Here is a 24,511-nt window from a genome sequence, read left to right as displayed (position 1 = left end):
TATATTTCATGGGTTGCATCTTTTTCCTCACGTGCTCATTAATTTACATTGGGATGGGATTCCAATGCAAACCAACATATGTCCAGCATCTTGCTGCAAATGCAGTACTGTGGTTAGGTTATGAGACTGCCTATGTTAACAGGCACTAGTGCCCAGAGAACAGGACAAAAATTACACCGCAGCAGTAGAAAGATTAAATTCACTTAACTAAACCAACCAGGTAAGTAGTTGTATTAGCAAACATGCTGATTATTACTTGGACTGGAGGCCATGCAACGACTAGGTTCTGGCAAATCTATTGTTTCAGCAATTTATTTTGAAAGAAAGAAATCTGCCATCCGTGCCCTGTCTGATCTCGGTGACTCCAGACTCATCACAATGTGGCTGACCTCTCAAATGTCTTTTGAAATGGCCGAACAGGCCACTTAGTAACCAAAAGACAGCTTACCACTACCAGCTTCTCAACACCAACTACAGATGAGGAAAAAAAAAAGGTGTACTTTTCAGTCGAGATTCTTCACAGACCAGACTGGACAATAAACATATGCTACGTATTGGACTTAAGTCCACTCCTATTTTGATCTAGTGCCTATACTCTCTGCTTTACTACATTGATAGGGACAAGGAATTGAGAACTCAAGCCCATTTTCCCTTCCAATAAAGGGTGCCAAATATCACATTCTTACTTTCATCGAACTAGAGAAAGTCTAACTCGGTACAAACAAACTATTAGTGCTGGCATCATTATAAATGATTTTTAAATCATTTACTCAGGAAGACAGATCATCAGAATGGAGAAGTTACAAATGTTCCTGAAGTTGAAAGACATGAGATAATACATATTGGGAATGTATTATCTATGTTCTGTGGGCACTAGTGCCTGTTAACATAGGCAGTCTCATAACCTAACCACAGTACTGCATTTGCAGCAAGATGCTGTATATATGTTGGTTTGCATTGGAATTGGAATACACATTTAATGGAAAAGCAGACTGTTGAAGGAGGGATAACCCAAGACTTTCAAATACAGAATATAATTCCCAGAAGTGAGTAAAGTGCAAAAATTTTAAACTAATACCAGGTCTCATTGCATATTCCAACCCTCTATTTTAAAAATAGGGTTAAAAGACATTTTGTCAAAACATTTCTTCCTGCGCTCATCAGGACAACTAGCAAAGTAAAAACGTTTGTACGATGAGATGGCTGACTGCTTAGCAACTGTACCGACTGGTAGAGCTCTTGCCACAAGGAACACAAATTATCTGACGATTGACAGTTAACTGCCTATTTTTGTTCAAATTTAAACCAGGCCCAAATTATGGGTTGTTGCCTTTGTTTGGTTGAAACTGTGCAACATGCACATGTGACCTTGCCATCTGCATTACCAAATGAGTGGTATGACTATGAAGAATATTTTCATAATGAACAGGGCAACATTAATAAAAAGGAATATCAATTTATGTTGTCACTAAAAACAAAGACAAGGACAGGCTATTTTAGAAGACCTTATTTCAAGAGGATGATAGAGCATGGAATGCATTACCAGAGTATTTTCAGCAAAAGAACATTGTTTCAGTTAAGTAAGAGTGGATAAACGATTGACAAGGACTGAATGGTGAGAAACAATGACAGTATGATTGGTTTTGGCTTATTCCCAGAAAGATCCCTCACAAACAATACAATGATGGCCTTCCCATCTCCCCCCTTAGCAGGTGGGAGCCCATATACTAAAAAGGGTCCACAGCAAGGTGCTATTTTCAAACACAGTTGATAACATGGTTATGTTCTCAATTTAGGAGGTGGAACACCTCTTCAATATTTTTAACATCAAGCTCCTGTGTAATTGGAAGTTCAATTGATAATTCCAGATTGCCACACAGGGCTTGAAAAACTCAGCAACCAAAAAGAGCAGGAGCTGCTGGTTAGATAAGTGACATCAGAAAAGCTGTGAAAGATTACTTTAAATAGATTGTTACTTACCTCTTGTGTGAAGGCCAAAGTGCAGGTCCTGCTTTTTTTATATTAAATAACTGGATTGCTGGAACTGGGCAAGAGAAAAGATGGCAGAAGCAGAACATCCCACAAACTAAAATAGCAGAGGCAGGACAGCCTTCCTAGAAGCAAAAACAAAATTCCAAAATTTGTCAGCTGTTTACAGAACACCGTACACTTCATGAATCTTTCAAGATTTAAAAAAGATAGAGCTTACTACTCCCACTTCCAATGGGAGACAATGTTTCTACTCTTAACAGAATGAAATAAATAGTATTTCACATTAATCATATACATTCCACTACACTTTGAGAAGAAAGCTGATACAACCAACTTTGTAAGAATCCCTAATTGACAGTAATGTCAAAGGATGCAAAAGAATGCTGGGGATAGAGCTGTCGAGAATCACCTCAAATGTAACAGTGCCTCCTGGGATAAATCGAAATGGCTAACACCCCAACACTTGTTTAGTGGTGATACTAATTTGAATATTCAAAAATTTTCTTTTGAGGTGTGCATCCATTTGACCTATAATGATTTAAGCCCAACCACCAGGAATAATCCCAAATACATGGGCCCACACAAGCACCAAAAACACCAGCACATTATACCACAATATTCTATACTCAATTAAATCAAACTAATGTAAACTCAACATGCAGCAGCTGAATGAACATTTGGAGAATTAAGTAAAATTATTAGCATGTATTACGGATATCAGATCTTAATTAAATATTTAAACTTGTACCTTTTTTTTCATGTTATGGATTAATTATATCTTTATTACTCAAAGAAAAGCTCCTGAGCATATGTACAAGGAGCTATGACATGGTACAACAGTCAGAATCTAGGAGATAGTGAGGACTGCAGATGCTGGAGATCAGAGCTGAAAATGCGCAGCGGGTCAGGCAGCATCCAAGGAGCAGGAGAATCGATGTTTCGGGCACAAGTCCTTCTTCAGGGATTCCTGAAGAAGGGCTCATGCCCGAAACGTCGATTCTCCTGCTCCTTGGATGCTGCCTGACCCGCTGCGCTTTTCCAGCAACACATTTTCAGAAGAGTCAGAATCTGTAAACTTTTCAGAAGATGGCCTCTCTTCATACCCTTTGTCTTTAGTTATGTTTAATAAAGTTTAGATCACAATTTATTACAAAACAATATGGTGAGCAGACAGTGAATGGAGGCAAGAATTAACGAGCAAGTGAAGTGCAGCCTCGAGACAGTGGGGTGTTAGGTGTGAAGGACATGACCAGTCCAGTCATCTACCCTCAGAGGAGAAACCTGAAAAGTCCAGCGACAAGAAGCAACAAGTAACAGACTTAACGGACCATCTAGACATTGAACTGCAGAGAGGGAAAGGTTGCACAAAGAAGCTTAAAGTGTGGGATAAAATCCACAGCATAGAACACATCAAGAAGCAACAGAACTAAATCAGTGCTGAGTAAAACAATATAGCCAGTCAGGTTTTATTTTTAAGAAAACAACCAGCATTGGCGAACACCACTCAAAAGTTTGTCAGCAAGAAGTGTTTAGAGAAACAAAAAGACACAGATGTCAGATATCACATCAGCAGGAGTTCGGCCCAGGTGAGTATCACAGACCTCCTGAGTGCCTAAAGATCAGTATTGAGCTGTATGGTAGCAGAACAAAAGGGTGAACAGACTTAAGCAGTCTTTAAATGTTCAGGCATTAGAGGATGCCGAGGAGCAAGATGAATTCTTTTTGCCAATAGCATGGTTATGGGAACCAATTGACTCTTGATTTTGGAAACCTCCCAGACAGACAATTTCTGGTAATCCGATATGATGTTTAATGCCAAGTAAAGTAAAATTTTAAATTGGACATCTTGTTAAAAAAAAATCCATTCGGGGGGCATAGGCTTTATTTATTATAGATCATCATTTATTGCCCATTCCTAACTGCCTTCATGAAACTGAAGATTTAACTGCTACAATTTAGTTGGTGTAAGTAGACCTAAACTGCCATTAGGGAGCAAGTTCCAGCAATGATGATATATTTCCAAGTCAGGATGGTGAGTTGTTTGGAGGGGAATTTGCAGGTAGTAGCCTCAAGTATTAGCTACCCTTGTCCTTCAAGATGGAGCTGGCTGTGGGTTTGAAAAAAATGCTGTCTAAGGAGTCTCAGTGAATTTCTGCAGTGCATGTTGTTGATGAAACATAGTGCAGCTATTGTCTATGAGTGGTGGAGGGAGTGGATGTTTATGGATATGGCATCAATTGAATAGACTGCTTTGGCCTGGATAGTGTAAAGCTTTGAGTGTTGTTGGAGCTGCCATCATCTAGGCAAATGGAAATTATTCATGACACTCTTGACCTGTGTCTTGCAGGTGTGGTCAAATGGGCAGTTACTCACGACAGAATGGTAGCCACTGCATTTAAATGGTAAGTTGAGTCCAGTTTCTGGTCAACGGTAACCCCCAAGATGTTAAAAGAGAGGATTTCTCTCAATAGGTAAGCTACAAATTACAGGATCAAAATACACCGAAGGAGTGATCAGCCACAAGAGGGCAGTCCTGATCTCATTTACATGGTCAGGACCAAGGACTGAAGGAGGTAGAGAACTTAGAATTTTCAGTTACATTGAATTTAGACAGCACCATTCACAAACTCACTGCTGGCCCTTTGTTTAAACAAAAAGTAACAAAAAAGGTAAAGATGTCTACTTATTTTGCACAACCCACCTAGGATGTGGAACTGCGATTTCCAATTTCTATGAAGAAATTATTTCCTGCGCTGAAGGCTAGATCAATTCAGCGAAGTTGATAGATGACTAGTTTAAATCACAGATTAACAAGAATCAAAGCTTAAGACATTTATACAGCCAAAGGGACCACAGCTTCTGAGATGTCTCAGATTATAGAGTCAGAAAGGGATCTTCAAATCACGCAGGAAAGAGATCTCAGAGCTCCACTGCAGATTTATGGACTTTGAAGCTGCAGACAGGTTTGATGATGTGCCTCCACTCCCAAAATCAAGTCACATTTTCACAACCATGCACAGGGAACATCAGCACGAACTTGACACAAAGTTAGAGCAAAACTTCAAGCCTCACTAACAGCTCACTCAGCTGTAGTTCAACAACTGCCAAGCAGCAAATGAAAAGCATATCCTTTGTTCTGGCCAACTCAAATCCAACTGGATCAGATCAACAGTCCATGGTTAGAGATTGCTCATCTGCATCGATGGCAGCTGGAAGCTGCAACTGAGTCTCATTAGCAATCAACAAAAGATTTTTTTCAGTCAACAAGAGAACTAAAACAGAGCTTCAAAAGATGCAGCTATGGCATAGCTTAAAGTGGAGTATTTAAAAAAAAAGAACTTGGAACAAATAAAATTTGGACAAGAATTGGAAGTCTCATTGCCTCAAAAAGGCTTACAGGCTATGAACATTCATACAAGACTCAATCTCCTCAGATGGATTGGCAAGTAAAGCTCACAGTGGATTTTCACAAGTTGTCTGCAGAGACAGGTAGGGTTCTCATGCTGTTGACACAAAGGGATATACTGTATTGACAGTGGTAAAATCATGCTTCAAGTGATACACGTTGATCTGATGTTTGCAATAGTAACTCTTGAAACAGCAAGTGTGTTTTACATAGAGGGAGTGGAGAAGAGGAATCAGACAGACTGGATTGCATCAGGGGAGGGGTGAGAAAAAAAGGATTATCTAATCTACATTGACAGTCAAACTCACCAGTAACACATATGAACAAAGCTCATATCAAAAATCAAAAATTAGAGTGGTGCTGGAAAAGCACAGCAGGTCAGGCAGCATCCGAGGAGCAGGGAAATCATCAGGGCTGATGAAGGGCTTTTGCCCGGAACGTCGATTTTCCTGCTCCTTGGATGCTGCCTGACCTGCTGTGCTTTTCCAGCACCTGTAGTACCCACTTTCACCTAAGCTCTTAAAGTCAGGACAACAAATTTCAGCTGATACATCTACTTTCCAATAAGAGATAGATTCTGATTGATCATGAACCACATGGGTATTTTGTTCCCTCTCCCCACTCCAGTCCAGAAATGTCCAACTATAACATCACAAATGCTCCCCAGTTAAATTAGCTTACTTAACACAAACCAAGGGGTTGAATCTAAACTCTATGCCTTCAAACCATGTGGTGAATTTACCAAATGACATTTATAATTTTCCACAATTTTGCTGAACCTTACCACACAGTGAATAGCACAGACGTTCTTAGGGTTTTGCTGTAGCCAGTGATGCATGTTCTTACACACCGCATACAAATTGTGTAAACTCGGGGCTTGACGGGCTGGCCAGCTGCATTCAGATATCTATTTTTTTTAAAAAAGAAGAGAAATAAAATGGTGACAAGCAGCCAAAAAGAAACAAATGAAAATTCAGTTCGTACAGCAGCAAATTCTGCTTAACAAAAGGCAAGGGGAGTTTAGAGGCAGGAAAGGCAGCTACAGAACAGTAGGAGGGCAAAATGCAAGCAACACGAATGACACAGTAAATGAGAATAATTGTTTGCAGCAAGCCTAGAAGCTGTGATCTAGTGGATAGTACTTCAAGCGGAGTCAGAAGGTTGTGGGTTCAATTCACATTATAGAGACTTAAAACGCAAAACTTTAGGCTAATGCATCAGTGAGGGAGTATTGCACAGTCAAAGGCAGTCTTTCTGGTGAGATCTTAAGCCAAGACTTAATCTGCTGTCTCAACAATACTTTGAAGAGCAACAGGGGAGTTACATCTACTTTTTTAGCCATCACTTATCCCTCAGTCAACATGGCCAACAAACAAATGATCAAGTTGCTGCTTCTAAGGCCCTGCTGCGCACAAGGAGGCAGCTCACCACCACTTTCGCAAGGGCAAGTAGGGACGGGCAATAAAAGCTGGCCAGCCGATGACTGACACATTCCACAGATGAATAAGAGAAAAGGAGCTATATAAATGCAAGTGGCTGAATTACATCAATATAACATACAATATCCTTTTATTGTCACAAGTACTCCATTATAGGAGTGCAGTAAAAAGCTTTACAACATCTATCCTCTTATGGCGACATGTTAGGGAGCAGTACCTAGGTACAATTCTTGAATACAGAAAAGTTAAAGTAGCTGCATTACTTAGAGTTGAAAAGAAGTTAAAAAGAAGTTAAAAAGAACATTGTTAAAGAGTTGTCATTACAGTAACATACAAAATTTCAAATAGACATTGCAGTGTAACATGGAGAAAGTGCGGACTGCAGATGCTGGAGATCAGAGCTTAAAAATGTGTTGCTGGAAAAGCGCAGCAGGTCAGGCAGCAAAGGAACAGGAGAATCGACATTTCGGGCATAAGTTCTTCTTCAGGAATGAGGAGGGTGTGCCAAGCAGGCGAAGATAAAAGGTAGGGAGGAGGGGCTTGGGGGAGGAGCATTGGGAATACGATAGGTGGAAGGAGGTTAAGGTGAGGGTGATAGGCCGGAGAGGGGGTGGGGGTGGGGCGGGGGCAGAGAGGTCAGGAAGAAGATTGCAGGTCAAGAAGGCGGTGCTGAGGGTTGAGACTGAGAAAGGGTGGGGGGGGGGGGGGGGGGGGGGGGGGGGAGGGGAAATGAGAAAGCTAGAGAAATCTGCATTCATCCCTTACAGTGTAACATCCCAGCAATGGGCCTCCACATGTGGTCAAACTGCCTGCACCAAATCTCAGTCCAAAAGCTGTCCAGATCAGATCATGTGATCACTAACACAGCAAGAGTCTATTTTGTAGATACCCCCAAAGTACAAAACACTAATATCATATCAAAACACAGTTCATGAAATGTGCCATTGTAGCCAGCAAATACCTGACAAGTTGGCATAGATATCTACTTACTCTATTGTGAAACTTGGCACTTCTATAAGATTTCTGAGATAAGTTGAAGATCGTATAATGATCCAGGTGCCGTGAATCCAAAAAGGATCGTACATCATCAATTTGATTCTTGAAACTCAATTCCACTCCTTCAGCAGGATAAGATATTACTGATAGATAGTGGAAATTAGTGTTAGACAAATATATTGACGTCCTGAACAGATGCAATTAACTTGCACTTCACATGGATCAAGCTACTCTACCATTGCACTATGGGTGGATTTTGCGATCGAAAACAATAGACAAAGTTCTTTGGCTCCAACTATCCTATTCATAAATCCTACTTTATTGTTTCACAGATTCTATTTGACTTAATCTACTACAGACAACTATCTGTCAAGCGAATTTCTGAGAAGATATCATTACATTGTTTGGATTCCTCTCCTTGTTCTCTTCCATTTTTTAACTATCATATCACTTTCTGAAACAGCTAACAAGCCCAGAATGAGTGCCTGTGAGAACATCATTACAGATCTGTCTTGTGGTGCAAGTGCACTTTTACAGAACACAGAACATAGAACAGTACAGCACAGGCCCTTAAGCCCTCAAATGTTGTGCCAGCCTTTTATCATAATCGAAGATCAAACTAAAGTATATACCCTTCATTGTACTATCTTCCACGTGCCCATCCAAGTGTCACTTAAGCATCCCTAATGTATCTGACTCAACGATCACTGCTGGCAATGCATTCTGCACACCCACCAATCTGTGTAAAGAACCTACCTCAGACATCTCCCCTATACCTTCCTCCAATCACATTAAAATTATGCCCCTCATGATAGATATTTCTGCCCTGGGGAAAAGTCTCTGGATATGCACTCTATCTATGCCTCTCATTATCTTGTACACCTCTATCAAGTTACCTCTCTTTCTTCTGCGCTCTAATGAGAAAAGCCCTAGCTCTCTCAACCTTCCATAAGGCATGCCCTCCAGTCCAAGCAGCATCCTGGTAGATCTCCTCTGTACCCTCTCTAAAGCATCTACAACTTTCCTATAATGAGGTGACCAGAACTGAACACAATATTCCAAGTGTGGTCTAACAAACGCTCTGTAGAGCTGCAGCATAACCTCACAGCTCAACTCAATCCCCTGCTAATGAAAGCCAACACACCATAAGCCTTCTAAACAACCCTTTCAACTTGGGTGGCAACTTTGTGGGATCTACAGACATGAACCCTAAGCTCCCTCTGTTCCTCCACATTGCCAAGAATCCTGCCTTTAACCCTGTATTCTGCATTCAAATTCAACCTTCCAAAGTGAATCACTTCACACTTTTCCATCTGTCACTTTTCAGCACAGTTCTGCATCCTGTCAATGTCTTGTTGCAACATTCAACAGCCCTCCACACTATCCAAAACTCTGCCAGGCTTTGTGTCATCGGCAAACTTACTAACATACCCTTCCACTTCCTCATCCAAGTAATTTATTAAAATCACAATGAGCAGAGGTCCCAGAACAGATTCCTGCAGAACACCACTGGTCATCAAGCTCCAAGCTGAATACTTCCCATTTGCCACCACCCTCTGTCTTCTATAGGCCAGCCAATTCTGTGTCCAGACAGCCAGATTGCCCAGTGTCCCAGGTCTCCTTGCTTTCTGAATAAACCTACCATGAGGAACCTTAGCAAACATCTTGCTAAAATCCATGTATACTACATCCACTGCTCTACTTTAATCAACATGGTTTGTCACATCCTCAAAGAATTCAATAAGGTTTGGGAGGCATGACCTGTCCCTCACCAAGCCATGCTGACTATCAAACTACGCTTTTACAAATAATCTCTCTCAGAATCCTCTCCAATAATTTGATATACAACTGACTGCACTGTAATTCCCAGGATTATCCCTATTCCCTTTCTTGAACCAGGGAACAACATTTACCACCATCCAGTCATCTGGCACTACTCCAGTGGACAGTGAGGAGGCAAAGATCACCGCCAAAGACACAGCAATCTCTTCCCTCACTTCCTGCAGTAACTTAGGGGATATCCAGTCTGGCCCAGTCAACCTTAAGTAAGCTTCCTTTTTCCCATTGATTAGATGTCCCACATACCTTGGCACCCAAGTTTTTCAACCTACCATCCCTTCTTTGCCTCAGTGGGACAGACCTATCCAACCCTATCCGCAAGTGATTCCTAAACAACCTCCACATTTCTGTCATGCATTTTAGCTATATTGATCAAGTTATTCTAGCCTTGTCTACAATCTGGTGCACCACTTCAAAATCTTTTAAGAACACCAACTAAGTCAAAAGTAGCAGTGGTTAAACACTGTTTAGGCAACTAACATCAAGAAATTCTCAAATATGCCTCTTCCATACAAAATGTAAAAGGCTCAAAATCAAATCGTCAAAATGAAAGCATGCACTGTACCTATGATCCGTGATGTAATGTAAGAAATATTAAGTTCTCCTTTGGCATAACTGAAACAAGATTAAATTGAACAAGTCATTATTTAACAATAATTCTAAATAATCTTTAACAATAATGCATAAATATCTAAAAGAATATTTATAGAATGTTTTTTTAAAATCTTGATGAATTCCATGAAAGTGAGATATTAGCAGTAGGAAAGACAACCCATTTCAAGCATCAACATCATAAATCATGCAGTCCCAGGTTATAACACTATTCTGCCACCTCTTCAAGCAACTGTTCTAATGGTCTACTTGAATGTATCAGTCAACTTGAATGTGATCACAATCAGAGCAGCTTTTGACCTTTGATTCCAACCCAGGAGAACTGGCTCGAGGTTGTTCAAATTCCGTACGTAGCACCAAGATTCGGTACCAAACTTTTACAATTCTGACCAAACATCCACAATAATTTTTATTATTGAAATGAAAATTAAGTCCTCAGAAAACCAGACTGGTCAACCAAATGATATGTAAAAGTATTTTTCCATTAGTTAAGTTCGGATAGCCCAAGTTATAACGTAAGTGAGCAGCCGGTATACTCACCAGCATACTATTGCATTTAGATTTAGCTTTAAATGTCCTTTCGGGTACCACAATATTGGTTACTTCTGGAAACAGTCCCCACAGACATTATTCAGGAAGATGCCTATTCTGCTCAGCATTAATTTATATAAGGGACTTTTGTGGTGCGGGGTAGAAGATTGGAGTTCAAATTCCACCTACCCCAAACACGTGGTATAACATGGTTGAACAAGTCAGTTAAAATATATCTACAATAATGTAACCCAAGGGGTTTAACAGCAAACCCCTCAAAATCAAAATAACACCTTTTTGCATGTAAGCTCACACATATTGCTACTTTTAATAACTTGGTGTGAAACTTTTCAGAGCAACATGAATAAGTGCAAATTGTTAAACTATTTTATTTTACGGATACGAAGTACACATACAGAACAACATTATAATCAAATCTCACCTGCTATCAGCCAGTTGGCCATGAATAGTACTACATCACCCCACTGCAATTCACAGTTTTGCTTAAACCTTCTTCAGCAGTACTTAGATTTTAGTCAGCTCTAAACTTGAAGTGACCAAGTTTGCACTTGCTGGGCCAGGTTTCCCTAGGCTGACCACCTTTAGACTTGTCCCCTTCATTATGTCAAGCAGAAAAAGGTAGTAGCAATGATTTAAGGCAGGCCAGTCAATAGACCAAGCCACCTCACCTCCCAATAACTGATGTCTCCCATAGTGATGGTTGCTATTCTACATGTCAATAGCAACTATCACTCCTTAAAAGATTCTGAGCCGAGCCAATGGATTTTCAGTCCTTTGTAATTCCAAAGTTACTACGTTTCAGGAATTGGTGGCATGTTACATCTAACTCTAGCCCAAATTTGTGCAGCAAAATTCATATGTACATGCATTTTGTAGCCTGCAGCTATGAATAGTGATGGTAGAAACTCCAACTTCATTTCCATGATATAGCTGACCAGCGACATGTGTTAGAAACATCTGCAGGTCATACTGTAAACACACTCTTGGCTGTCAATTCCTGGAGTGGGACTTGAACCACGAGCCTCTGGCTCAGCTGCTACATTCTGCATTGCAAGCCCTCCCATCGGGGTAGGCAATCTACATTAGAACACAACTTTAATCCCTGCAGTTGGTAGGTTTCTTTTTATTGAAGTCCATTGGGTTGGAAGTTCAGCATTCAAACATAATTCACTCTTAAAATTTTGACTGTCAAACCAAACAAATGGAAATTCTCAAAATGTAATAACCCAAATGAAAGGTCCAAACTTAAAGTGTTAACAGTATTTCTCTTTCCACAGATACTGTCAAACCTGCTGAATACATTCAGCTTTTGCTGCATCTGCAGTATTTTGCTTGAAAGACCTTCCAGATCAAGGGCAGCAATTGAAGGTGTCTTGTACTACCACTGGACAGGGGAAAACTAAAATGAGCTAAGGCCCTCATTCCTGATCTCTAGTCAGGTGGGGGAAAAAAGTCACAGAATCCCACAGCACAGAGACAGGCACTTTGGCCCAAACAGGTCCGTGCTGACCAAAATGTCCATCTACACCAACCACCATTTCCCTGCACTTGGCCCATATCCTATCAATGTATTTGTCCAAATACCTTTTAAAAAGTTATGTACCTGCTTCAACCAATTCTGCTAGCAACTCATTCCATACGCAGACCACCCTCTGTATATAACAAAAGTTGCCCCTTAGGTTCCTTAGTTTTCTTTTCACTCTAACCTTGAGCTGATTCCCTCTAGCCAGAGTCCCCAACCCTGGGAAAAAACACCGAGTGCATTCACTCTACCCATGCTTCTCATGATCTTAAACACTTCTATAAGACCCCACCCCATTTCCTATGCTATATAAAAATAAAAAAGGTCTTAGCTTGTCCAACCTTTCCTTATAACTCAGGCCATCGAGGTCCTGGCAATATCTTTGTAAATTGCTTCTGCATCCTTTCCAGTTTAACATCCTTCCTATAGCAAGGTGACCATAATGCTCCACGTGTGGCCTCACCTAACACCCTGCACAACTGGAACATAACTTCCCAACTTTTATACTCCATGCCCTGACTGATATGTCAATTAAGAACAGGACTGTCTTGGTAATATGCTCAGATTAAACCATTGGCATTCAGAAGGACATTGCAGTGACTTGCCAGAGTCATTTGGACTCTGCTGCAAGTGCTTTCAGTTCAAAAGCAAAGCCATTAATACTTATATGCAAATAGCTGAAACTGCGTGGACCTTGAGTGTTGAAGAGACACAGCTCATGTAAAAAAGAACAAACTTCAGTTGGCAATTCTCTGGCACTGGGTGAGAAATGACGGATTTGAATGTTCCATTCCTAGCTGCTGTAGAAATGAAAGGGGATATCAAAGTGAGCATACTTCTTCCAGTATCAATGGCAGACTGATTGAGGGAGTCACAGAGTTAAGCAGTGAAAATCTGAAAAAAAAAAGCTTCAGCAACTCTACTAATTGTCTGGCATAAAGAAAGAGTGCTTCAAACTGCATTGCACCCTGGACATCATTCTGAAGTTTCTGTCCCTCTGCTAAAACATTTCTATAGAATCCTTACAGGGCAGACAGAAGCCATTCAGTCTATCAAGTCAGCACTGACCCTTCAAAGAGCATTCCACCCAGAGTGCAGGAGGCAAGTATTGCAGAGGGCACCACTTGAAAATAAAAGAATGTTGTTATTATGCAGAGATAGCAAACCAGACCTAAACAATTCAACACCACTGGATATTGCAACGCAGTGAAACTAAAATATTCAATTACCCTCCAGGTTACTCAACTGTTCCTAACCAGACTTTAAAGAACAACATGTATCAGATACCAAATGTATAACTTGAACAGAAATTAACAATTACTTAATACTGAGACTTCAGTAGAGCAAAAGCACACAATGTAATGTAATTTTTAAAGATAATTTAAAACTCAATCTTATTTGATCACAGAAGAGAAAAAGTGAGGATTTTAGATACTGGAGATCAGAGTAGAGTGTGGGGTGCTGGAAAAGCACAGCAGGTCAGGCAGCATCTGAGCAGCAAGAGAATCGATGTTTCAGGCATAAGCCCTTCAACAGGAATCATTGTCCTCACTCTCTCAGAGAGAGAGAGACACACAGTTAAGGGATAAATTAAAAATGAAAGAAAGTCAAAACTTGACAATTCGATAACTATTTCAATGATGAATACAACGCGCTTATGAAAGTCCCGGAACATTGTGTTGATTTACAGACACAGGAAATTGAATCATGCTTGAAATCTAGAGTCACCGGTCAATGCAAACAACTTCCCGCAGGCTCCAAGAGATATTCACTTATTTCTTCCAACTGGGATTCTTATTAAAGCATTCTATTATCCTTTAACTAGAGGTCCACAAGAGAACAACAAAAAAACTCTGTCTAGCAGCTTTCACGGCCAAAATACCTTCTGCCCGAAACTCAGATCAAACCCGTTCAAACTGTTGCATCTCTTTCTTTTTCATGATTTGGAGGAGCCAGAGTTGGACTGGGGTGGACAACGTTAAAAATCACAACATCAGGTTATAGTCAAACAGGTCTATTTGGAAGCACTGCTCCTTCATCAGGTGCTACATGCAATATCATGAAACTTGCAGATGTGTGCAAAATGATTCAAGATAGAGGCTCAAAAATGAAGTCCTTGAAGCCTGAATTGAGATTATATGATGGAATAATACTTATTCCAAGAGAACAAGAGAAGCAGAGAGTCAAATGCAATGGGACGAAAGATCTGGGGCTCCAGACATGCGTCATTAAGCAAAATCCACTCTTCCCAGCCGAGGAAATTCTGAAACTTGGACCGGTATCCCTACACATACCAGAAGAGATTTGCAGCACTTTCGTCAGTCACGAAGACATTTATTGCTGACCAGAAAAAGTCCCAAGACACTTTCAGAGATCCTGAATGTTTTTCTGCTCAATATCATCTTGAAATAAGTCAACAAGGTAAGACTAACTCAGCATTTACTGAGGAGACTTCCAGCTGCCCTCAATTGTAGCCTGAAAGACATGATGGATCTGGGATACTGTCCAGTTCTGGTCACCCAGTTATAGGAAGGACATTATCAAGATGGATGAGGTTCAGAAGAGATTTACCAGATGTTGCCAGGTGTGGAAGGTTTGAGTTATAAAGAAAGGCTGGATAGTTTGGGACCTTTATCACTGGAATGTAGGCAGTTGAGAGGTAATCTAATAGAAGTTTATAAAACAATGAAAGATATGGATAGAGTTAATGGCACTTGTCTTTTCCATAGGAATGGGAATTTCAAGACTAGAGAACACATTTTTAAGTTGCGAGGGGAGAGATTTTTTTTTAAAAAGTACATGAGACATTTTCTTTTTTGTTAAAAACAGTAGATCACGTGTCAAATGAACTTCCTAAGGAAGTAGTGGATGTGGGTACAATGACAACATTTTAAAAACATTTGCATGGATACAGGAATAGGAAAAGTTTGAAGGGATACAGGCCAGGAGGTGGTAGATGGGATTAGTTTAGTTTGGGATTACATTCGGCATGGACTGGTTGGACTGAAGAATCTGTTTCTATGCTGTGTGACTCCGTAATAACTGGAAAACAAAACAAAAGGTGATCAAAAAGTAGTAAAAACTCTGACAGACCAGATTCACAACCTGGCAGCAGTGAAAGGACCTGGAAAACCCAGTATGTACATAATTCCAAAAACGAACCACAGGGAGATTTTAATATCCCAAGTTGTTACAACCAGTTAAAGATTCCTCAATTCATTATGTTTCCAAACATGTTTCAGAAGTTGTGACACTCCTGCATGAACTGGCTTTCCTTCCTTAGTCACAATCACCCCCTTATGACAAAGTTCATTTAAAAAAGATTGCTTCCCTTCACCAGCAGTTACCTTCCTCCTTGACCAAACAATTTTACATTTTAAAAAGTAGTCAATTTAACCAGGCTGGAGTTCACAATAAAATGTAATTTCTTAGCTCCTAAACAGGAGGAGAAATAATAATGCAACATATACCCACACAGATCAAAAATAAGAAGTGAAATCAAAGAAAGATACAAGTTGGAAAAAGGTGGATCAGGTTGAGTGATCTGTAAAGAGTGAACCAGTAGAACGTTGCACCCATTAGCAGATGTACTGGTACATTACTGTTAGTAGATGAAAAAGTGATTTGAGATTCTTGGCTTTGCAGACGGTTTGAAATGCCTTCATCCTGGTTCCTTTCAACAATGGCCAACTGACAATATTTAGTGCGAGTAAATATGTCTTTTCCCCCTCAGAATAGCAGAATTTAATGGGCTGTTCTCAAAGCTGTGATCTTCACAGTAAGCTAGTCCACACACAAGAACATCAGGCCACAAAATGCACAGAAACTAGAGTTGAAGCTCACCTTTCACCTTTTAGTACATAACCTTGGAAGGCTAAGGCACAAAATGTCTGCAAAGGACAGCTCCCTGCTACTTGGATAGTCAGCCTCTCGTTATCTCTTCCCTTTTTGCCTATTACACACTTCCCCAATTCTGGGCAGATGTGACATTCTAGAGTTTCTCTAAACAGGAGGACTGCAGAAGCTAAAGATCAGAGTCAAAGTCAAAAAGAGTGTGGTGCTGGAAAAGCACAGCCGGTCAGGCAGGATCCAAGGAGCAGGAGATTCGGTGTTTCTGGTATAAGCTCTTCATCTCTCCAGACAGACAGTCAATTGACATCCAGTCAGTCATTTTGGCTGTATCAGTCCTCATTTTTAAAAAAAATTATTGAAATTAAAGTTCAATATGCCCATTAATAATCAGGGGTTTATGATTTATAGTCATGACACACCAAACATGGATGCAATTTTGCCATAACCTGCCAAGGCAGAGATCTTCACTACCCTAGATGTGAATGATAAATACTGGCAAGTTGGATGAAAGCAGTAGTTTTCTGGCTATAATTGTATACACCATTTGAGAGGTACAAATGTCTGTCAATGATGTTTGCTATTCCCAATCTTTCTGGAAATGTATCACCAAAGGCAGGATATGATACAGATCTCCCAGAGTGGAAACAATTGTGAAAAATCCACTCATCTCTGGATATGGAGATATAGTCTGTTAAACAGAGTTTGCCAGATGAACTTCAATGAGAAGACGACAATGAACATGCCTGGGTTAAGTACAGAACTCATATACGATAAGGATGGCGCCTTGACCTTGATAAAAAGGTGAAAGCTGTGATACAGATGCAGCAATCAAGAGATACAAAAGCAGTGTAATGATTTCTTGGATTCATGAAACATTTAACAAAGTTTTGTCTAATTTGTCATCAGAATGTGAACTCGTCTCCCCCCCACCCCACCCCACCCCACCCCAAGAACATGAATATGCAAGGAATGGAGGGCTATAGACCACAGGCAGGCAGAAGGGATTAGTTTAATTTGGCGTCATGTTCAACACAACATTCTGGACTAAAGGGCCCATTCCTGGACTGTACAGTTCTAGGTTCTGTGAACATTTATAAAATGTATATTTAGTAACATAAACCAGGAAACGGTGTGTGCAAATGTTTTGGTGCTTCACCATTATACAGGGAATATTTGGAAGGATACTGCATACAGTAACCTGCCAGTCATTCCAGCTTTGTCACAAGTGCTGTCAGTTTACAGAAATATGACATTGAAGCTTGTGCATGAAACAATAGTACATCATCCAAATTCAGGCTGCATCAGACAGAAATCAATTACTTTAATCAAAAAGTACCAGATAACTGATAACACCTGAAAAAACTGAGCCTTAGAAATGATCACTTCAGAAAGAGGAAACATTGATACCTAGTTTTTAAAAAACCGCTGAAATGAACATGAAATTAAGGCAAAGGATGAATGTAATTAAAGCAAAAACAAATTGGTTGTGAAACTCTGCAGGTCTGACAGCATCTGTGGAGAGAAAGCAGAGTTGACATTGAATCCGGTGACTTTAAATGTCAACTCTGCTTTCAGATCTCCAACATTCACAGTTCTTTCCTTAATTTCAATGTAATAAATGCAATGGCTTCACCAGCAAGCTAATCCCCCTTTCAAAAAAATATCAAATACATCAGAATAATTTCATAGATTAATACCTCCTGTGGCATTTCTTATAAACACCCTAATGGACAGAAGAGCAATAGTGGGTTATATACATCCACTGCTGTAAGTCAGTTAGTGTGACTTACGTACAGCTTGATCATTTTAGTTAATCTGCGGTTCTGTACTCAGTCGGAAAAAGAATCCTATCCCAGCAGATCACTCCTCAAATAGTCTGTCATCTTTGTAAACACTTCCATTCATGCAATTTGGAGAAGATTTGTAGCTCAGGTTGTAGATTTGCTCGCTGAGCTGGTCGGATTGTTCTCAGATGTTTTGTGACCATGGTAGGTATCAGTGAGCCTCCTTTGAAGTGCTGGCATTCTGTCCTGCTTTCTATTTTTATGTCTTGGTCTGTTGGAGTGGATGATATTACTTCCGGTACATTTTTTCAGAGGTTGATAAATGGGGTCCAATTTGATGTCTTTATTGATGGAGTTCCAGTATGAATGCCAGGCTTCTAGAGTTCCCCTGTGTCTCCGTTTAGCCTGTCCTAGGATGGATGCGTTGTCCCAGTCGAAGTGATGTCCTTCTTTGTGTGTAAGGATCTTTTAGATACAGGGCCCTTTAGGTTCATTAGTAGCTGTTTCAAGATGACAACACATCCAGAGCGACACTAGCCACACCACCATATGTCAAAGACATCTCAGATATGACTACCAGACTACTCAAACCTCTCAGCATCATGGTAGCCCACAAACCTACCAACACATTGAATCAGCTACTAATGAACCTAAAAGGACCCTGTACCAACAACCAGCAAATCGAATGTCATAGCCCTGCACGGACTGCAGGAAACACTACATCCAACAGATAGGTAGAAAACTAGCCACCAGGATACACTAGCACAACTAGCCACCAAAGACATGACCAGTTATCACTAGTATCCTTACACACAGACGAAGAAGGATATCACTTCGACTGGACAAGACATTCATCCTAGGCTATACAGAGACATACACACAGGAATTCCTAGATGCCTGGCATTGAAACCTGAACTCCATCAATAAACACATTGAATTGGACCCACTTACCAACTTCTGAGAAAAAGTACTGGAAATGATATCACCCGCCTTAACAAAACAAGACACACAAATAGAAAGTGGTACAGAACACTAGCGCTTCACCGGAGGCTCACTGATGTTACCTTGCGTGGTGACAAAACGTCTGAGACCATACCTACTGGCTCAGCAAGCAAAAAACTTACAACCTGACTTCCATTCATGTATACAATGGACACCTTAACTGTTTAGGAAACACAATACTGCCTTTTCATTTCATCACATGGTTGGTTCTGTCTAGCAAAATAGTCCTATTCAGTGTTATAGATCCAAATGTTCTTTCAGGCTTTAAGCTTAGAAACAAATGCACTTGGAAACTCTTCCACTAATCTAATGAACAATCATGAAAAATGGAACTCCAATTGCTAGGAATTTCTTATGCACAGAAGGCTGGGAAAACAAACCGAAGGCTGAAAGCATTATGGCTATATCCAAATGCAGTTCTGAGCAGTGATAAAAGAACAGCAAGGTCTTCGACCCTCTGAGATCATGATGGCAAGGACAAAACATCACATTGGTGATACAGCTGGTACAGTTTCCATAGAAACTCAACTTTTACAAAGATTCCAGTGACTGTAAAGGATCACAATAGGATTTAAAGTTTTATCATTTTTACACTTTTGTAGCTTCTTCTTTCAACTAATGAACTGAACTGCTCATTTTACTTTTAAACAACTGAAAATCCCACTCCACATTTCAATGTACATTGTTCCTCAAATAAACTTTGAAATCTCCCAAAGTAATTCTCAGTTCCTGAGCATTCCTTCCATTCTTTTTGTTTCCATTCTGGTAAACGTTAGCCTATCAGCTATCTTTCACAGCAAGTGATTTTCGTGGCTATTCACCTACTAGCTCAAGGTAGGTGCATCTTCAGCCTCATTATAAACCTTCATGAATTTGGTCTTCTCAAACCAAGTGTGAGCTCCCACCTATGTTGCTGCACAGTGAACCATGGGAACACCTTAAATCACTCAGATTCTGACAGATTAATCTGGCTGTGAAAGTCTGAAGCACCTTTTAGAAGAAACTTGTAATAAAATTGTAATAAATAAAAAATGGTTGCTTTTTCCTCCAAGAAGCCCAGTTCCATGGCAATGTAAATAACCTCAGCCTTGTATCTAGATAGACATGCTATTTAGCTAACCTGTAGACTGCCAACTTCATTCTGTCTTGATAGCAAATAAACAGTTAAAAGTATAACCAAATAAAAGCCTGACATTTTTCTAAACCTTCAGCAACTAACGATCTATCATCAGAACTAATTCTTCTAGCATTGCTGACAAATCAGGAGCATATGGCACATGCTCCTCAGTGAAATAGCCTGGGAGGAGTGCCTCTTTGATAAATGAACCATCCAAAGTCACATGGTGCAGAAAACAGAACATGTCACCCGACTCCTTTTATTTCTCCACATTAACCCAAAGTAAAACACTCCCAAAACTTAAATGACTTAAAGTCATACATTTGTGGCACAGCTCAAATTTACTTGAATGAATCACAATACAATATAATATAAAGATCCACAAGATTAGGTAGCATGCAAGTAAAGATTACTGGAGAAGGCAAATACCATTTATATACGGTGTTACAAACAAATTGCAAAGAGCTAATGCTCAAGGCCATAAAATTTTTGTCAACAGAAATTTCATTTGTATCTCACATGCCATATTTCCAAAGCAAGAACTGTTATTGAAGGGAACTGTTTACTTTATCAGAGCCACTACAAACAGATTATAAATTTTTTTGCTGTTTTCAAATTCTGATAAACTAGTGAGTGCCTAGTAATGTCAGATTTGTTCTCATATAGTTATGAGATAGAATAGATATTGATACCTATTTAACTTCCAAGGTAATTGGTAGTGTACATAAATATAAGCTTCTGAGAGTAGAATCTACAATCAGGATCAGTTCTTCATAAAAAGAAATTGTATGCCATGGCCCACTGCTTGGGAGTTCATCATTCATTCACCTCTTTTATGATAATTTGCTGGTTCATTGCTTTAGATGCTGACTTCCTAAAAGTGTAAGTTTACTCAATTCCATAAGAGAGGAGTTTCATGTGACCATGCTCCAATTGCTGATGTACAAAGATAGGATACCTTGTTGAGATTCATGGGTCCTACAATGGCTAACTAGGTGCTATACAGGAGACAGATGCACTCTAGATCATAGAGGTCATTATGTTCACTTACGCGAGGAAAAGAAAAAGGAAAAGAAAAAAAGGAAAAGAAAAAAAGGAAAAGAAAAAAAGGAAAAGAAAAAGAAAAAAGGAAAAGGAAAAAAAGGAAAAGAAAAAGAAAAGGAAAAAAAAGAAAAGAAAAGAAAAGGAAAGAAAGAAGAGAAAAGAAAAGAAAAGGAAAAGAAAGAAAGAAAACCCAAAACACCACATTAGAAGATGAATAGATATAGCTATTACACGAAAATTTGCCATATATTTAAAAAAAAACAAGAAAAGCTTATGTTGCAAATTTTAAAAACAGGAGGGAGGAAGACTATATGAGGCTATTTTTATTTCTACTGCAATTTATTTCACAACAGCTTACCTCGCTACAGATTGCATCACCTTTGTTGAGGTGTCTTTAAGGTTGTCCTTTAAGTTGCTGAAAAGTCGTCCTGCTCCTCCTTTCACCATGTCCAGCAGTCCTCCCCCAAATGTAGGTTCCATGTCTGGAGAGGAGGTGCCTAGTAAAGCAGCAAATGGTTCATTTACAGGATTAAGTTGAAAATCCAGTTCCAGCAAGACAAGCAAAGTCAAAAGATATATATTTTTAAAAAGTTAAAATGATGTAATTATATGGAAAAAACACAGTTAAAAATTGAAATTGGTGTTGAAAGGGAATTTTAAAAATTTGCTTTAGAAAGTTAACTAAAAATGGCTCAGCAAAGCGTGGAAGCTGGACAATTGCATGCATGGAAAGTCACTTGCCTATTTCAGAGTTAAAGCATTATTGATCAATGATTGGTCAAGCCAAAAATCACACAAAAAAAATGTTCAAGAATAAGTGAAGATGTTGAAAGAGCAAAATAATTTTGAAAAGACCGAGTCAAATTTGAGATATTTATGGAATCACAAATACCAGGAAAAATAAAGTGTAAAGTCTCCAGTACAAAGATAGAAAACATTTACTTTATTTGGTAGTACAGAACTTCCAGATAGAATTGCAAGGTCACCAAATCTCAAATTGTTGTTCTTTTTGAGATTTGGACTCCTCGCTATTGACTCACCATGTCTCATAAGCAATTACTCTAATTATGCAATAATCTATCAGTTTCCAACATATTTAAAGCATACAGTTTATTAAATAAACATATTTGAAACTGACCGCATTGGAGATCTAACAGATGGTGCAATGGACTATAGTTACATCCTTCCCCCTCACAAACTTATATTCAAATATATTCCAGTCCAACAGACAAAGGGTTCTCCCTGGAGGTTGGAATTTCTTTATGAAATGAATTTATGGCAAACTGGATTTGTTCCTGTGATATCAATTTTGCAGGATACAACTACTCCTAAATCAAGGTTATTAACTTGCATATAAATGCTAAGGGTACCACGCTGATTCTCGAGCAATAGTTATAAATCTATGATCAATTAGATGTAATTAACGTCAGTCAGTCAGTCAGTCAGTGGTCTTGCTTCAATGTTTACATTTATTTGAAAAAAAAATTAAATATTCATCCAAAGCAAAACAATTAGGCCTCCATTTCAATGTAAATGTTTCCTTGAGAAGTTATCAAATGGCGCTATTTGCAAATGACATGACAATTCAATACTTCAAACTTAATAGTCATTAAAATAGTTAATTATTCAGTCAAGACAAGTTCACAACATTGTAAAAAACCTTGTGATCCTAAGGTTTGGACAAAAAGGTTTCTTCTTGGTAAAAATTAGAAACTCTCTCAAATGACAGTACCAGGCCTTTTACATTGTTAAACTATTTCTACATTTCCTGGTACTATATTTCAAATACAAGTATTTCATGGAGTTGAAGAGTAGGACGGAAGTACAGAAGGAAGTCATTCATCCTGCTGTGCTAGTGTTGGCTCTTGGAAAGAGCAGTCATGCTTAGTCCCACAGCCTGTGTGTTTTTTTGCTCATTTCTTCATGAAGTACAAGTTCAACTCAACGAAGTCAGTTCCCATGACTGTCAATTTTTTTTTTTTAAAACCACATCAGACTAACATTGCTTTTTCGAAGGAGAATAGTCTCAACTTTTACACAGCTTCTCAATCAAAATCATAATCAGCAATCCCGTTAGCAAATTTCGTGTAAACTCCACCTGTCCCCCTTGCTAAGGGTCTTCACATCATTATTATTCAGCTGACAACACTCAAACTGAGACCTCTGTACAAAACAGGTTCCATGATCACTTTGCTTTTATATTTGATGCCTCGGTTTTATAAACCCATGTTTTTTAGCTAATTTATCAACATAAAATACCAGCTTTAACCTGTGTGTACATAGACACCAGGGTCGTTCTGCTTACCAGAAGAGTGTGTTGTTGGAGAAGCACAGCAGGTTAGGCAGCATCTGAAGAGCAGGAGAATTGCCATTTCGGGCCAGGTCTGATTGCTAGACTCTGACCTCCAGCATCTGCAGACCTCACTTTCTCCACATTCTGCTTACCCACAATTTAGAAAATCACGCCACTTAAAAAAGGAGCCCTCCCAAAGTGCATCTCTATATTTTTCCACATTTGATAGACAAGTCCAATTAAATCTTGAAGTTAATAGTCCTCCATATTAATGACTGCTACATTGTTAAGTTTCTTATCATTTTCCAACTTTACGCTGCTTCTCTCTTCAGCCAAATATGGGTAATACACATTCAAGAAAAACACAATAGAGAATAAGAAACTCAAAATTGACAACTGCAAAGCACATCCCAGTATGAAAAAACATTGATTTGTTACCTCGGTCTGCTTCTTGTCAATGGACCAACTCAGCATCCTACCACTATTCATTCCCTTATTAATCCTGTGGGCCTTCCTGTACTTAACAAGCCTCCTGTGTGGTACTTCTGAAAGTCCAGCATGCATTATTTTTATTCACCTATCCTGTAACCTCAAAGGATTTAATCAAGTTAAATCAGACAGACAATCTACCTTCAATTAATCCATGCTGTCAGTTAACCAACATCTTGCCAAATTAAACTTTTTTTTGCTGTGGACACCATTTTTCCATAATTCCCCAACTATCAATATTAGGCTGGATGGCATGAAGTTTCCTGGTCTGTCACTCTTCTGTTTCCTGAGTATTGGTGCCACTAGAAATTCACCAGCCCTCCAGCACCACACTTTAATTCAATGAAGACAATTGTGGACAGAGAAAGGAAAATCATCTGCAAATACTGATCCAAAAGACAGAAATTGTTAGACAAGTTCAGCAGGGCTGACAGCATCTGTGGAGAGGAATCAGAGAGTTAACATTATGGATCCAGTGACCCTGTATTAGATTAACTTAATATGTGGAAACAGGCCCTTCGGCCCAACAAGTCCACACCAACCCTCCGAAGAGCAACCCACCCAGACCCATT

General features: G+C 39.4%; 1 protein-coding gene across 6 annotated transcripts in view; it reads right to left on the bottom strand.

The window, feature by feature from the left end:
- dnajc6 (DnaJ (Hsp40) homolog, subfamily C, member 6) overlaps window positions 1-24,511 on the bottom strand; it is a 143,160-nt gene that overhangs the window by 81,914 nt on the left and 36,735 nt on the right. For all 6 annotated transcript variants that reach the window (XM_072574066.1, XM_072574065.1, XM_072574064.1 and 3 more), the window contains exons 3-7: window positions 21,516-21,654; window positions 10,238-10,287; window positions 7,828-7,976; window positions 6,183-6,305; window positions 1,981-2,114 (exon numbers count right to left, since the gene is read on the bottom strand). In XM_072574066.1, the coding sequence (XP_072430167.1) occupies window positions 1,981-2,114; window positions 6,183-6,305; window positions 7,828-7,976; window positions 10,238-10,287; window positions 21,516-21,654 (595 nt within the window). The remainder of the gene's footprint in view (window positions 1-1,980; window positions 2,115-6,182; window positions 6,306-7,827; window positions 7,977-10,237; window positions 10,288-21,515; window positions 21,655-24,511) is intronic.

This window comes from Chiloscyllium punctatum, chromosome 7 (genome assembly GCF_047496795.1).
Source record: "Chiloscyllium punctatum isolate Juve2018m chromosome 7, sChiPun1.3, whole genome shotgun sequence".
In the NCBI taxonomy this organism is placed as follows: domain Eukaryota; kingdom Metazoa; phylum Chordata; class Chondrichthyes; order Orectolobiformes; family Hemiscylliidae; genus Chiloscyllium; species Chiloscyllium punctatum.
This window is presented reverse-complemented; position numbering and strand designations above follow the sequence as displayed.